Source organism: Macrotis lagotis, chromosome 6, assembly GCF_037893015.1.
Source record: "Macrotis lagotis isolate mMagLag1 chromosome 6, bilby.v1.9.chrom.fasta, whole genome shotgun sequence".
Lineage (NCBI taxonomy): Eukaryota > Metazoa > Chordata > Mammalia > Peramelemorphia > Peramelidae > Macrotis > Macrotis lagotis.
The window spans coordinates 85,469,221-85,483,641 of NC_133663.1; the positions used below are offsets into that span (position 1 = coordinate 85,469,221).

Consider the following 14,421-nt stretch of genomic DNA (forward strand, 5'->3'; position numbering starts at 1 on the left):
GGCCACAATATATCTATCTTGTCTCACTGAGGAGTACTCCTCCTCCCCCAAGATGCAGATAAACTGGGGTTGCTTGTCTCTGTCTGTCTGTCTGTCTGTCTGTCTGTCTGTCTGTCTGTCTCTCTCTCTCTCTCTCTCACACACACACACACACACACACACACACACACAAAATCCTTCACATTACCATTGATTTTTCCCCTCATACATACTTGGGACACTCTCTTTACTTCTGCCCCAGAGAATCTCTATTATTTCAAGATAGTTCACCTTCTAAATAAGGTTTTTCCAAAAATCTCATGTCTAGTTTTCCCCCTCCCAAGCTACCCAGTATTTCATTCATATTGATTGTCATTATATTTATTTTGTATTCAATTATATATGTCCTTGTCCCCCATTAGAACATGCTTTATTAAGAATAAAGATTTTTTCAATCTTTGTATTGTGGTACCAGTGCCTAATACAAGTCCTGGAATATAGTAAGTACTTAATAACTTTGGTTGACTAATCCTTACCAGTGTAGACTTAGTTTCACTTCAAGATGATATGCATTTTCAATCAAAACTTTTATTTCCTCAAGGCAGGAAATACTGATAAGTCTCTAATGGTACTGTCTTTTCTGAAAGATTACTTCTTACCTTAAAATAATTGCTAGTGGGTATATTTATACAGGCATAAAAAAGTTAAATGGAAACATTTAGGCAATGTCAGGGATGCTAGGGAAAAGGAGAAAGGCACGTCAGGAAGTCCAGGCATGCCCAGGAATCTGACCCAGGGTCACTTCCACAAGTTGTTTCATTGCTTTTCCCATTTTCTTTTCCTTCCTTCAATTCAAAATCCCAAGATTTTCTAAAGTTTTTGCCAGTTTCTGCAAAGCCATGGATGTGTAAAGTTGTAGCACAATGAAACAAAAATGGAATGCAATTCAAATTTGAAGATGAAAGAAGTCACATCACATCTCTTCCAGTTTCATCTCTCATCAATTATCTGTGTCCTTGACTCTTCACTATCTCACATTTTTTGGAAAGAAATAAAACTCAGAAGTTTGAATGAGGAGGGTTTTTTTAAAACTTTCCTTTCTCAAAAAAAATCCAATCTAGACATATTAAGAATGCCTTCCTAATCAACTTTAGGTCTAATTAGTAATAAAAGGATCTATCATTGGGGCAACCAGGTGATGAAATGGAAAGAGGACTTGAGTTCAAATAAAACCTCAGACACTTAATAATTACCTAGCTGTGTGACCTTAGACATATCACTTAACCCTATTGCTTTGCAAAAAAAAAAAAAAACAACAAAGAAAAGGATCCATCATTTCATCAAGTCTGTAAGCAGAATATGGATCAAAACACATAAAATATACAATAACAGGCAGAATGGTATAGAGGGGATAGAGAACTAAATTGATAGGTTTGAATGGCACCTAAATTTCTTTCCTTCCTAAAATGGGGATTTCTTCAACCAAATCCAGTATCCTATCTACTATATACCAATCTGCCTTCTGTTGTATGTATCATGCTTTTTTTAGGGTTTTTTTGTATCATGTTTTAACCTATAGTCTGTCTTAATAAATTCTTGTGATCAAATGAGATAATTTATTAAAATGGCTTTGTACACATAAAAACATTATATAAATGTCACTTTTATCATTATTACTAAGGCAAATTATCTGACAGAAACCTCTTGTTAAAATGAAAAGGTGAACTTATGGAAAAAGAAGATTTGATGAAGCATAAAAAAATTCTGATCTTTTCTACCAATATGAAAAAGGCAAGCAAAAATTTTGCTACTGAAAAATGACTTTAAGAAGAAGGATCAAGTTGCACAAGGATGGTAGAATTTCTATGTAAATATTTCCAACTTCTGAAATTCATTTAGTAGGATAGGTGAGATCCTATTAAAGTAATGGCTCCATATTAACTTATTTCTTTGTTATAATAGACAGCCTATAGCTAAAAACTTTGATGGGTAAGTTTAAAAAAAACACTCTGCAAGAAATTATACTGTACTAACAAATGATCTCTCTGCCTCTGTCTTTCATTCTGTAATGAAAGAGCTTTCTATGAGTGAAGATGGTAAATTCAAATATACTTCTCCTATCTTCTTAAATTAATTATCTCATAATACTTGTCAACAGTGAGATTTCTGGGGAGCAAAAGAGCATATTCCTGATAGCTAAGAAAAAAGTCAGAAAGTCCTATTATAGAAAGAGAGGGCAATTTAAAGCAAAAGGAAAAAAAAACTTTTAGGGAATAATAGTAAGGAAGCCATGGTGCCAGCTGAATGGCAAGGAATAACCAAAATCCACGGAAAGGTAAAAACCATGATTCTATGAATGAAAAAATAAGGGAAGTATCAAATAAACTATTCGCTCATGTTTTTACCAAGTAACAAAATACTTAGGTATTAAGGTAACACAAAATATCTAATATAAAGTCCTTATCTTCCAGGAACAATCAACTGGGGGAGACAAAACAAACACATGTTAAACAAAAATGCACAGTTGATTGTAATTACATTACAAAAACAGTGTTATTGACAAAAAGTAATATAGAATTTCAGAACAGGGAAAAGGCTCATGAGAAAATTAGGAAGAGTCAACAAGGTAGATGAGCTGGAGTCAATCAATAATTATTTATTAAACAGCTCCTTTGTGTCTATGTCTACTATGAGCTTGAAGTCTAGATGAAGGGAAAATAAAAAAATAAAGTATGGTAGGATTTAAACAAGAGACCTCATAAAAAATCCAAATCATTCTCATTGTACAAATGGGGAAACTGAGGCCAAGAAAGATAAAGTAATTTGCCAGTTCACATGGGTCACAAAGCAACAAAGCCAGAATATGAACCTAGGTAATCTGATCTCACTCACTGATCCTTCCATGACATCAAATAAAATTACTTAACCAAAAACAAACACAGGTACTTTCAAACTGCAAAATTCTTTAAGAGATAGAGAGTAAAAAGAAGCATCAGAAGTAGGTACTGGTGTCTTAAGTAGTCAAAATTCTTCCTTAGAAAATTTGTGTATCAAGGAAATCCATGATAGACAATAATTAAAAGGATTTGTCTGTCAAATATGTCTAGACGAGGATGAAAAGAAGGTGCTTAATAAATGATTCTTTGTCACCTCAAGCTCAGCTCCATTGCTGATTGTCTTTCCTCATTCCTCTCTCCTTACACCATATTACTTGCTAATATCCTTTATTTGTCATATACTCACCAACTACTTTGCATTTTTGTTTCTAAAAAAGTAAAATATGAGATACAAAGTTTGGGGGTTAATGAAGTATTCCAGAGCATTAAGAAAAATAACATATTAGAATTATTAATACATATTAGAGGAAGCCCTCCTTAGAACCTCTTCCTTGATTATAACATGCTTTGTGCTATAGCATATTCTCAAACTTTAGATTCTCTAGTGTGACCAGATATTTAGTAAGATGACCAAAAAGAGATGACGGAATAACAATGATTATAATGACCATTACATTAACGGATATTTGGGACAGCTATAGCTGCTTCTGACACTAAAGGAACATTTTAGCATAGATCCAACAATCAGGACACCATTATTGAACTCTAAACTTTGACAATATTTCTCTATACATTTGGAGAAAAAATTTGATGCACATGGTGACAAATTGTGAACAGATAAAAATAATATCTGAAATAAAATTTATTAAGCATTTCAATTTCTCAAAAATTATCAGTTCTTATGAAGAGTAATTTTAACATAGTCATCTACCTTATCTTTGTCTTCAACAACATCTGCTAGTATATCATCTGGGTCCAATATTCCTCCATCCATATACTCCAAGTGATGAATTTTCACCCACTCACCAGGATCCTACAGGAAAAAGTCAGGCTTGTTTTTAAAAGGATCTTTAACATATACATTTTAAATTTATATTACTTCTAAAAAAAATTTAAGTATTCATCTTGAGATGGCACATGTAGTTATTAGAATCAGAAAAATATTTAGTCTTCTACATCTTAACTTTTCATTTAATCAAAGATGATCAACAAAAGTTGAATGAAAGTAATGAAGTGTCATAACCAATTTCTCCTGAAATCAAAGACATTCTCCAAAGAAAATGTCTCCAAAGCTCCCCTGGGACAATGGAAAAAAAAGTATTGAGAATAACTGTTCTCTCTGCAAAGACTGATCCTTACCTAGAATACTCTAGAGAACATAGGAAAACTTGAAAAAAACTCAATTCATTTATCTATAACTTGACTTACATATAATAGTTTTCAAAATTTTCAAAATCTTAATTAAGGGAGTAATTTGTTACAATAAAGTATTATGATTTCACAAGCTTTTTTTTAAACAAAATAATTCAAAATATAGCAAGTCAGAATACTCAAAAAAGATAAATTTTCTTGTAATTTTTAACTATCTCCATTCTGCTTGCTGTCATTTCAAACACTTTCCATTTCATCATAAGCAAGAATGAATAAGTTTGTAAGAAAGAAATATTTAATCCTGAATAATCACAAAAAATACAGATGCATATATCTGTTAACATTTTACACAGTGAAAAAATAAAAGCCAAACACATTTCACATCTAGCAAATGAAATTACTTAAATAATATAGATTACTTAAATAATATAGATATGTATATATCATATATATATATAAATGTTATATGTAAATATAAAGTCAATTCTGAACATTCAAAAGTTTAACTTTCAAGATTTCAAATATTTATATGATTTTATTAGCTATTTTCTTTTCTTCTTTTTTTTTTTTTTTTTGGTTTTTGCAAGGCAAATGGGGTTAAGTGGCTTGCCCAAGGTCATACAGCTAGGTAATTAAGTGTCTGAGACCGGATTTGAACTCAGGAACTTCTGATTCCAAGGCCAGTGCTCTATCCACTGTGCAACCTAGCCACCCTGAGCTACTTTATTTCCAATTTCTCATTGGCAGTAGAGAAAAAAAAATGAGAGGCATGATGCGTGCAAATTTGTGAAATATCGGGTATTATGCTAAGTAAAGTGGCTTTGTTCACTTTAACATCATAAAGAATTCCATATATTCATTTGGAGGGGGGGGTGTTGCTATTATTTCCCCTTAACATAATGAAGTTCCTCTGGGTTCTCAGGTCGAGTGTACAACGTCAGTGATGCAACTTCTGAGAAAATAAAGGTATTAGATAAACCATGTGGCAGAATGTCTGAAGTCATTGTCAGTCCAATCAAGACCTGAGACTGCCAATCCCATCAGCAAAAGTCACTGAGAAATTATTTCAAGATGGCATGTCCCTCATGATCTCTAACACCATTCAGCATGAAGGACAGTGTAAGAGGTGTTGCCAAGAACTCAACAGTCTCAGAATTTTCCAACAGTAGAGATTAAAGTTACAACTTCTCCCATGCTTTTCTGTCAAGGTAGAATTTTAAAGCAGTATAGTATATAGAATGATGCACTCACATTAACACCTGATGCAGTGGAAGATAAGAGTCATGTTATAAAATGTTTTAGTTTTAAGAAATGTATTTGCTGTATAGTATTTGCGGTACTGCAGCTTTCATGGACTATAAAAATGAATATTGTCAGATCAAATTTTTATTATAGTAAGAAAGCTGTTTTGCATGTTACCAATTTTATTTTGTGTACTGCTATTTGTAGGTTATTTTATGGCTACTCTGTTAGGAAAGTGAATATTATCAAAATTAATATTTTGTACTAAAAATTATATGCAGAAAAAAGCATATTTTCATCAATCTTTTATAAAAGATTACTGTCATGGGTAGTTGTGGAATCCTAGCCCTCTATTTTCCACAGATTAATCTATCAACATTTGCTTTTGTTGTGTGCCATTTTCTAGGAATGCTACTCTTGTAAATGCTGAAGCTTGATTGTAAGTACAATCTTAAAAGAATGAAATTGAAATTAGAAACACATTTTACCCTGACTTTTATGCTAATAAAATTTTCAACCACTGCATTCAATATTTTGCATTTAATTTAATATCATGAAAGAAGAAAACTGATGAAACATAACATTGTTCAATTATACCTTTTTTATATATTCAATAGCTGGAATAAAACCCACAACTTTAGGTTAACAAGACACTTGGAATAATTTACTTGTATTTCATGTGTGTAGCACAAATACTTAAATAATGTACATTATTATTTTGGGACTTGTTTTTTCCAGATAAAAATGGTAAATCTTCATAGTAATACTCAAGTAACTTTTAAGTATAAAGGAATAAACTGATGTATTCTGTTTCACTTTCCTTCCAAGCATATCCTTTCCCAGTGTTTTGAGTAAGTTAATTTATACACAGTTGCCATAAGAAATAATTAATTCATACACAGATGGAAATTTTAAAATTAAATTTATATCAAACTATGTTAATAAATCAGGGGAAAGAGCTAAATACAGAAACATACATCTCAGAGGAAAAAGTAACAATATGGTACTAAATAACATTCAGAAGTCATTCTAAAAAGAAACTAGTATCTTTAATTACTAATAGTTCTAATGATAGGTAAATAGAATGTTAAAAGTAGGGAATAAAAAATATACATTGATCTAAACTTTACAATTGGTATAATTTTCAAGAATCAACATTTCACTGAGCTTGTGGGTCATTAGAAGCTAGCCAAAAGAAATACAGAAATATTCAGGCCAAAGAACAAGTTTCTAATATTCATAAAAAAGTGAGTAGCAAAGGAATTCCCCTGGGAACATTCCTGTGATGCAGAGAATCATAAGAATGACTGCTACTGAGTGGAAAGGAATCAGAGGAATTTCAAAAGCACCATAAAGAATATGTGAACTTCTAGGTGAAGGCTCCAGCTTTCTACTAGCATTTTGCTAGTACTGGTGTTCTACAATATTCTTTCTGTTCTGTGTTTGGCTCTGAATTTCAATATTTTATGACAATAAGCAAGAAAACTTACTTCTATAGGACTATGTACAATTAGATCATGTTAGTTAATATTAAAACAATTCAATTTAGAAACTTCCTTTTACATGTCATTTTTAAAGTATATAGCCATTTCAAAAAGATATAACAAAATCTAAAAATAAATACACAACAAAAATCTGGCACAAATTGATATAGAAACATAACAATTTCTAAATAGAAATATCTGTAATCTTCAATACAGATAATATTTTAAATAAAACTTAAAGCATTATTTAAATGTGAAGTTCACAGAATACAATTCTCCTGCCATAATCTCATGTTATAGAAGAAATCCTAGCTTCTCAAAAACCAAATTGCTTTGAGTGTAGTCCTAAAAAGAATTTGAGTCCAGCCTAGCTAAATATGGAAAGGCTCATAACTAATGAGCTGCTAGCTTACTAACTAATTCTTTGACCATGGGACATCTTTAAAAAAGAAAAATAAGGAATGGATCTCATATGCACACATAACCTTACTCAATTTCTCTTCATATTTCTTTTCTTTTTAATGCCATTTCTACCATTTTTATATTTCTTCCTTTGAATATCTATATCTAGGAAGTATAATATCCTTTTCAATCACTCTGCCACTGTCATCAAAGAAGGACACCAAACCTATTCTGTAAACCAGATTTTCCACTACTTGACATGTATTCCAAGACTAGTGATTTAAGAGGAAAAGATTCATAAAAAGCAATATAGGTGTAGTAGCAATTTTTGTGGCAGCAAATTATGAAATACAAAGTTCATTGATTAGAGAATAGGTAAAACATTGGTGGTACATAAATGGAAGAGAATATTACTGTATTATAAGAAAAAAACAAACATAATAAATTGTTGCTACTTGCCCTTAGTTGCTGAAAAGTAAAAATGACATCAGGATGGGGTGTCTTGACTTGCAAGTGAATTGTATTTAAGTAAAACAAAGCTGTACAAAATCATCAGAAAAGCACAAAAAAGCCTATCTGAACTGATACAAAATAAAGCATTGCCAAAACAATGAATAGACAACTGTATAAATGCAAATAGCAAGAATTACTACAAAATAACTGAAAATAAATGCTATAAAATTATAAAGAACACACATGGCTTCAAAGAAAAGTGAGAAAATATTTTCCCCTTACACCTTTGCAGAAGTGAGAGGTCCATATGTGTAGAACATTTGCATATGCTGTCAATTTTTTTAAGGTAGTGATAAGTTTTTCTTACTTTTCTTTCTCTTTTTCTTTTAAAAACAGTTCTTTGTTTAATGGAATGTATGTCTGGAAGGGAGTAATGAAAGGGATATAGGCAGAAATTTAGATGACATAAAAACAAAATACATCAACAAAATGTACTTAATAAAAGAATCTACTTTCTCTTTTGCAGAAAAATTTCATCACAAGACACATTGAGAAAAAACACATTAAGAGTATTAGCAGTATACAGGAAAGCCTTTGTAGATAATATTACACAGTAGATAACATATCGAATATAGTACAACTAAATGAAAAATGTAGAGCTACCAACTACTGTTATGCTATACAAACTGCAAATTGTACAAACATGTTGGACAAACTCTTTTATTTGCATAATCTAGACAACTAGTTTTAATTACCCATGATTTTTTGTAGTGAGGATGACTAGGAAGGCTAATAAGTGGTCATAGCCTTCTTCTAGAATACATACATACATACATACATACACTCACACACACAGCAGAAAAATAAGCTACTTTGCCCACAGGAAAATTCAAAATTACTTTAATGAACCACTCTCCAAAATTCTTTTAGAAAAAAGGTTTACTTCTTAACATCAATTTTCTACTGATATTATATGGCTATTAGTCATGAAAGACTACTGACTTTGACGAATTAAAAATAAATGTCATACAGAGAGAAATAGAAAGGCACATGGTAAGTGTGGACCAGAGTACAACATATAATAAAGAAGGAATTTCAAAGAACTCGAATCAAGGTTCTCAGAGAAATGAATATACATGCATACACAAATACTCATAATACACTCATATATATATAATATACTCATATATATGTATAATACACTCATATATATATACATACATATAATATATATATATGTTTATATTCATGTGTATATGGGGAAGTACACTATACAAGGACACATAAATGTCCATATACATGAACACCAGATAGTGTCCTTTTAAAATTTATAAAAAAAAATAAAAATAGAAAGAATGGATAAATAACATACTGGTTGATAGAGTCAAAAAGAGTTTGATATTGAGCCAAATATAATAATACCAAGTTTCATAAAACAAATGTAAAGCCTTAGACCTGGGTTCAAATAATCAAGTTAACAATCGTCAGATATGGAAGAACTGTTAGACAGAAGCATTTTGTCTAATAAAGATCTAATAATTTTAGTAGGCTATAATCAGATTATAAGTGAATGCTTATATAACAACTTGCAAAAAAGAACTATTGGAATCAAGTTGCAGAAAGAGAAATAGATTCCTGGAATATTATCCTGTATGATACAAGTTATACTGTAGATATAGCAATCAGTTTTGACCACCACATTTCAAGTAGAATAATGGTAAGTGGGGAAAGAGTCCTGAGAAAAACTAACCAGGATAGCAGTGAAGGAACTTAAGACTGTGCAATATGAGGCTTGCTTGAAGGAATTCCTGGAGAAAACATAAGGGAGATAAGACAATAAGGATTTGAAGGGTTTTGGGGTAGAAAGTAGGTTAGGTTCTCTTTGGTGTAAAAGAGAGAACTTGAAGCAATGGGCTAAGTTGCAAACAGGTAAATTTAGGTGAAATGGGGGGGGGAGTCTGGAAGTCATCAAGCAAAAATTGGACAAAACATAAGCTCCTCAAAACAGGAGGCTATCTGTTTCTGTCTGAATACATAGAGCACTTTTAATAAATGCTTGTTAAATTAAAGGATAACCACCTGTCTAAAGGTTCTTGCTCAAAAAGAGGTAGGACTTTTGAGCCTCTGAGGATCCTGATAATTCAGGTTCTGTGATTCTGCAAGTAAGAAAACTTTAAAATGGTAATAAAATTATATTTTACTTATCAAAATTTTAATATAATTTGAGAAAAAATTTAATTGTGCACAACTTTACTGGGTCACTTTCTCATATGAGAAAATTGTTTGGGGATTTTAAATCTAGGTCATGAACTCGAGAACTTTGGTGCTTCAAAGGAACACTGAGTGAACATAGTTCAAGCCCTTCAGTCTACTTTATAGTCTTGGAAGAAAGCTGCCCTATAAAACACAAGATGCTACATACTTTGTGGCTAACAAAACAGAAGTAAAAATGGTAAAAAACTGATTTGTCCAAGATGCCATCTTTAGATGGACCCCCTTCAGCAAATAACTACAAACTGTCAATATTCTATGTCAATATTCTCTTCATAATACATTTAATTATTTTTCCTACTTTGTAAGTTAAAATTTCTTCTCTACTACTGGTTGCATTTTTAATAAAAAAAATAAAGAAAGGGTTAAAGCATAAGGGCAGATAATTTTCTAAAGAAAAATATATATAAATATATTATTAAGAAAAATACAACAGAAGATAGAGTGTTGGACTAGAAACATGAGGACCTGAAGGCAACTAGGTGACAGTGCACAGGGTCTTGGAATCCAGAAGATTCAAATTCAAATCTGTCATCAGGCACTGTGTGACACTGGGTAAGTCATGTTACCTGCTTGCCTAACTTTCTTCAATTATAAAGCGAAGGTAGTCTTCCAGTGTCATGTCAGGAAACTGAATTGTTTCAATTTACACTGCCTTAGGAAGATTCTGAAGATGACATGGCAGAAGATTTCAGACACCGAGATCCTTTCTCGAACTAAACTGGCTAGCATTACAACATTACTACAATGGGTCAGATATGTTGTTAGAATGCCAGACGTACACTTGCCAAAAAGACTATTCTGTGGAGAACTCATACAGGGCAAATGCTCACAAAGGAGTCAGAAGAAGCAATAAGGATATCCTGTCTCTCTCTTAAGAACTTTGGAATTAATCATGTAGCAGGGGAGACACTGGCACAGGAGCATCCAGCATGGCATGCCCTCATCAATGAGGGTACTGCGCTCTATGAGAAGGGCAGAATTAAAGCAACTCAAAGGAAACGTGGCATACATAAGTTTAGTGTACCCACCCCAGGTGTTCACATGGATTCTTTGTGCCAGACCTTTGGTAGAGCACTCTGAACTCAAATTGGACTGATCAGCCACAGTCGCACACACTGTAATTTGTCTCAAACATAGTGATGTCATTTTGGTCTTCTTCAATAAGGAAGGACAAGAGCCATAAAATAAGATTATATTATTGACCTTAGAACTGACCTCAGATACTTACTAGGTGTATGACCCTGGGAAAGTAAACTAAAATCTCAGCTTAACTCAGTTTCCTCATTTGTAAAATAAAGATAATAACAGCATCTACTTCCCAGGACTATTGTGAGGATCAAATGATGTAATATTTGTAAAGTGCTTTGCAAACCATAAATCATTTTGCCAATGCAAGTTCTTGTTGTTGTTTTGTTTTCTTTGTCACAATTCCTAAATTCATTACCTCTTTTATAGAAAGGATTATGGATGATTTCTAGCAATGGATTTTAATTCAAATCACCATGGTATAGTGGAAAAGGTCCTGGACTTGGCAATTAGAATCAACAAAAATTTATTAGATACTTTTTTTAGGTTTTTGCAAGGCAAATGGGGTTAAGTGGCTTGTCCAAGGCCACACAGCTAGGTAATTATTAAGTGTCTGAGACTGGATTTGAACCCAGGTACTCCTGACTCCAGGGCCGGTGCTTTATCCACTGTGCCACCTAGCAACCCCATATTAGATACTTTCTATGTAAAAGGTATAGGTCCTCAGTTCTTACCACCTGTGGGACCTTAAGCAAAAGACTTTATTTACCTCTCTAGTCCTCATTTTCCTTATCTGTAAAATGGAGAAAGTGGGATTAAATGATATTTATAACTTATTTTTTAGCTCTAAATCTTATGATGCTAGGAACAAACAATACAAATTATGCATCCACTCTGCCCCAAACCCTGTACTAACAATACAGAGATGGATAATGACACAACAAGCACACAGATAAAAAGCAGAATGAAATAAATTCAAAGCAAATGTCCACACAAACTGCTGTAAGAAACTTCAAAAAGGAATCAGTTTGCTTGGGGGAAGAGATGTGGAAGAAAAGAGAAAGGAAATAGGAGACTTAGGGAAGGCTCCATGAACATCCAAGTTTTGGGTTTAGGGAGATGGGAGTGACAAGGTAAACTCTTCAGTAGTAGAAATGTAGACCTTTTACTCATCTGCCTTTATTCCTGACTATTCATATTTTTCCACCTAGGAACATTCTCACCCTAGAAAATCTGCAGTCTTCCCCTTCATTTGTTAAGTTCTCAGAATTGTACAGAGTGGCTGCAATCATTTCTCTCATAGCTATCTCCTAACAATCAAGATTTTTCTACCTTTCCCCCAATGTGAGTGCCTTCCCTTCCCTACTTTTCATTTTATGATGAAATAGAATATATTGAGTAGGGACTCTTCCAAAGATGAAGAGATTAGAAATGTTACATAGATTCTGCCCTCTGAGAGAGGGCAGAAAAGGAACAAGGGAAGAACTTTCAATAAAACATAAAAAATTAAAGGGGAGAGGCAACAGATAAAGCTGAACAGCAAGGTTGGAGTGAAAAGAGGGTAAATTATAAAATGTTATGGCTAAGAGTTTGCAATTTGTTCTTTAGGCAATGGAGAATCACTGATGATTTGGGGTGAGAGAAGAAATTGATATAGTGACAGATTAAAAAGGCGATTGAGGGAGTAGAGTAGAGGTCATATTAAAAATAAAATAAGCAAAAGAAAAACTGGTTAAGAAACTATTATAAATAATCTAGAAGAGAAGAAACAAGTTGAATTCTGCTAGTTACAGAGCAAAACTAGGGACAATCTTATTGTAGAGATAAGAAAACTAGGACTTAGGAATGTATGAGGTAAGGGTGAGAAATAAAATGCAATCCATAACCTAATGCTCCAGATTTATTAGCAATATGACCTCAGACAAGTCACCAAACTTCTTCCAGTCTAAATTTATTTATAAATAAAGTGGGAATAACGTTTATACTACCTAACATTTAGGGTTGCCTCCCATAAAGGACTTGATGATAAGCCCTAAAGCACTGTATAATGTGAATTATGATTCAAAAGAAATGGAATTGGAAGATTTGGTGGATCAAAGTACCATTCATAGAACAGAGAAAGTAGAGGAGTGAAATTATAGAATAGGAAACAATTTAGTTTCCAAATAGTTTTGGAAACAAAATATCAGTAACTAGATTAATTTTTCCTTAACCAAAGAGAAAAATTTGAGTATTCAGTGTAAGCTTTACAAAATCATTTCATGATCAGTTTTATATATAAAGTCTTAAAAATGGGAGAGTATCTAATTCAAGACAATAAATTATTCTAGATTTCGCATGAAACTTCAGAAGCATATATAGTATGGCCTTTTAAGAACACATTTCAGCTTAAAGCAATTAAAGGACACAAAATATTGCTAAAATTACCAAAAATTATTAATGGATTGGATAGATACAATATAAAATTCACCACTAGTATTCAGGCTTTTTAAAATATTGCCAAATTAAACAACAAATTTCCTACTATTTGAGGAACACTTCCTTTTTAAAGAAAATAAAGAAAAATATTATTTTTCATGATTTAGTTCCAAAGAAATATTTATTATAGTCACTACAATTCTAAAGGCCAAGGTTTTAAAAGTTTGTGTGGTCCTGAGGCACGTAATCTATAGCCAAAAGATGGAATCAACAATGTGTCCAAAGAGAATACTATGCCATGAAAATACCCCAAAAGGATCCATTATAAACCTAAAAGGAATCCAACTCCACAGTGAATTTCAGTAGGCATAAATTAGGAAGAGCTAATTCACCAAATGTACAGTTTCCTAAATGCCAGGAAGTTGAGACTCAAACATATTGCAGCTATTATAAATTTGGCTTCTTTGCACACTGCCTCAGAAAAGGCTTAATGTATTCTCTAACAGTGCCCTAGATAGCTACAATCTTCCAAATATATGTGCATATGTATTTGTGGGAATCTGTCAGTGTGTACATATGAATGAAAAGCACTGCCAATAGCCTACCTATAATTATAATAATCTACAGCTGCATACAAGAATATACAATCCTCTGTTCCACCATTGGGGAGGTCTAATCAGAAAGGTTTAATCTGAGCCATATTATATGTAGTTTAAATTAGGTGGGGTGAAAAAAATGCCATTTTGTATGTCAGGTCACTATCTCTAAATTCCATGTTCCTATGTTCAGAGTGACAGATGTAAGCTAAAAATAAGAATTATAATTTATTCACTCAATAAACATTTATAAGCACCCACTGCATACAATATACAGTGCTAAATGTTGAAGCACAAAGTAAGACATACTAACAATCTAGCCTGACTGAAAAGTCTTGT

At 32.5% G+C, this 14,421-nt stretch overlaps 1 protein-coding gene across 5 annotated transcripts in view; it reads right to left on the reverse strand.

Moving 5' to 3' along the window:
• Positions 1-14,421, reverse strand: part of PARD3B (par-3 family cell polarity regulator beta) — a 1,291,415-nt gene that overhangs the window by 1,126,413 nt on the left and 150,581 nt on the right. For all 5 annotated transcript variants that reach the window (XM_074191565.1, XM_074191566.1, XM_074191564.1 and 2 more), the window contains exon 2: positions 3,748-3,849. In XM_074191565.1, the coding sequence (XP_074047666.1) occupies positions 3,748-3,849 (102 nt within the window). The remainder of the gene's footprint in view (positions 1-3,747; positions 3,850-14,421) is intronic.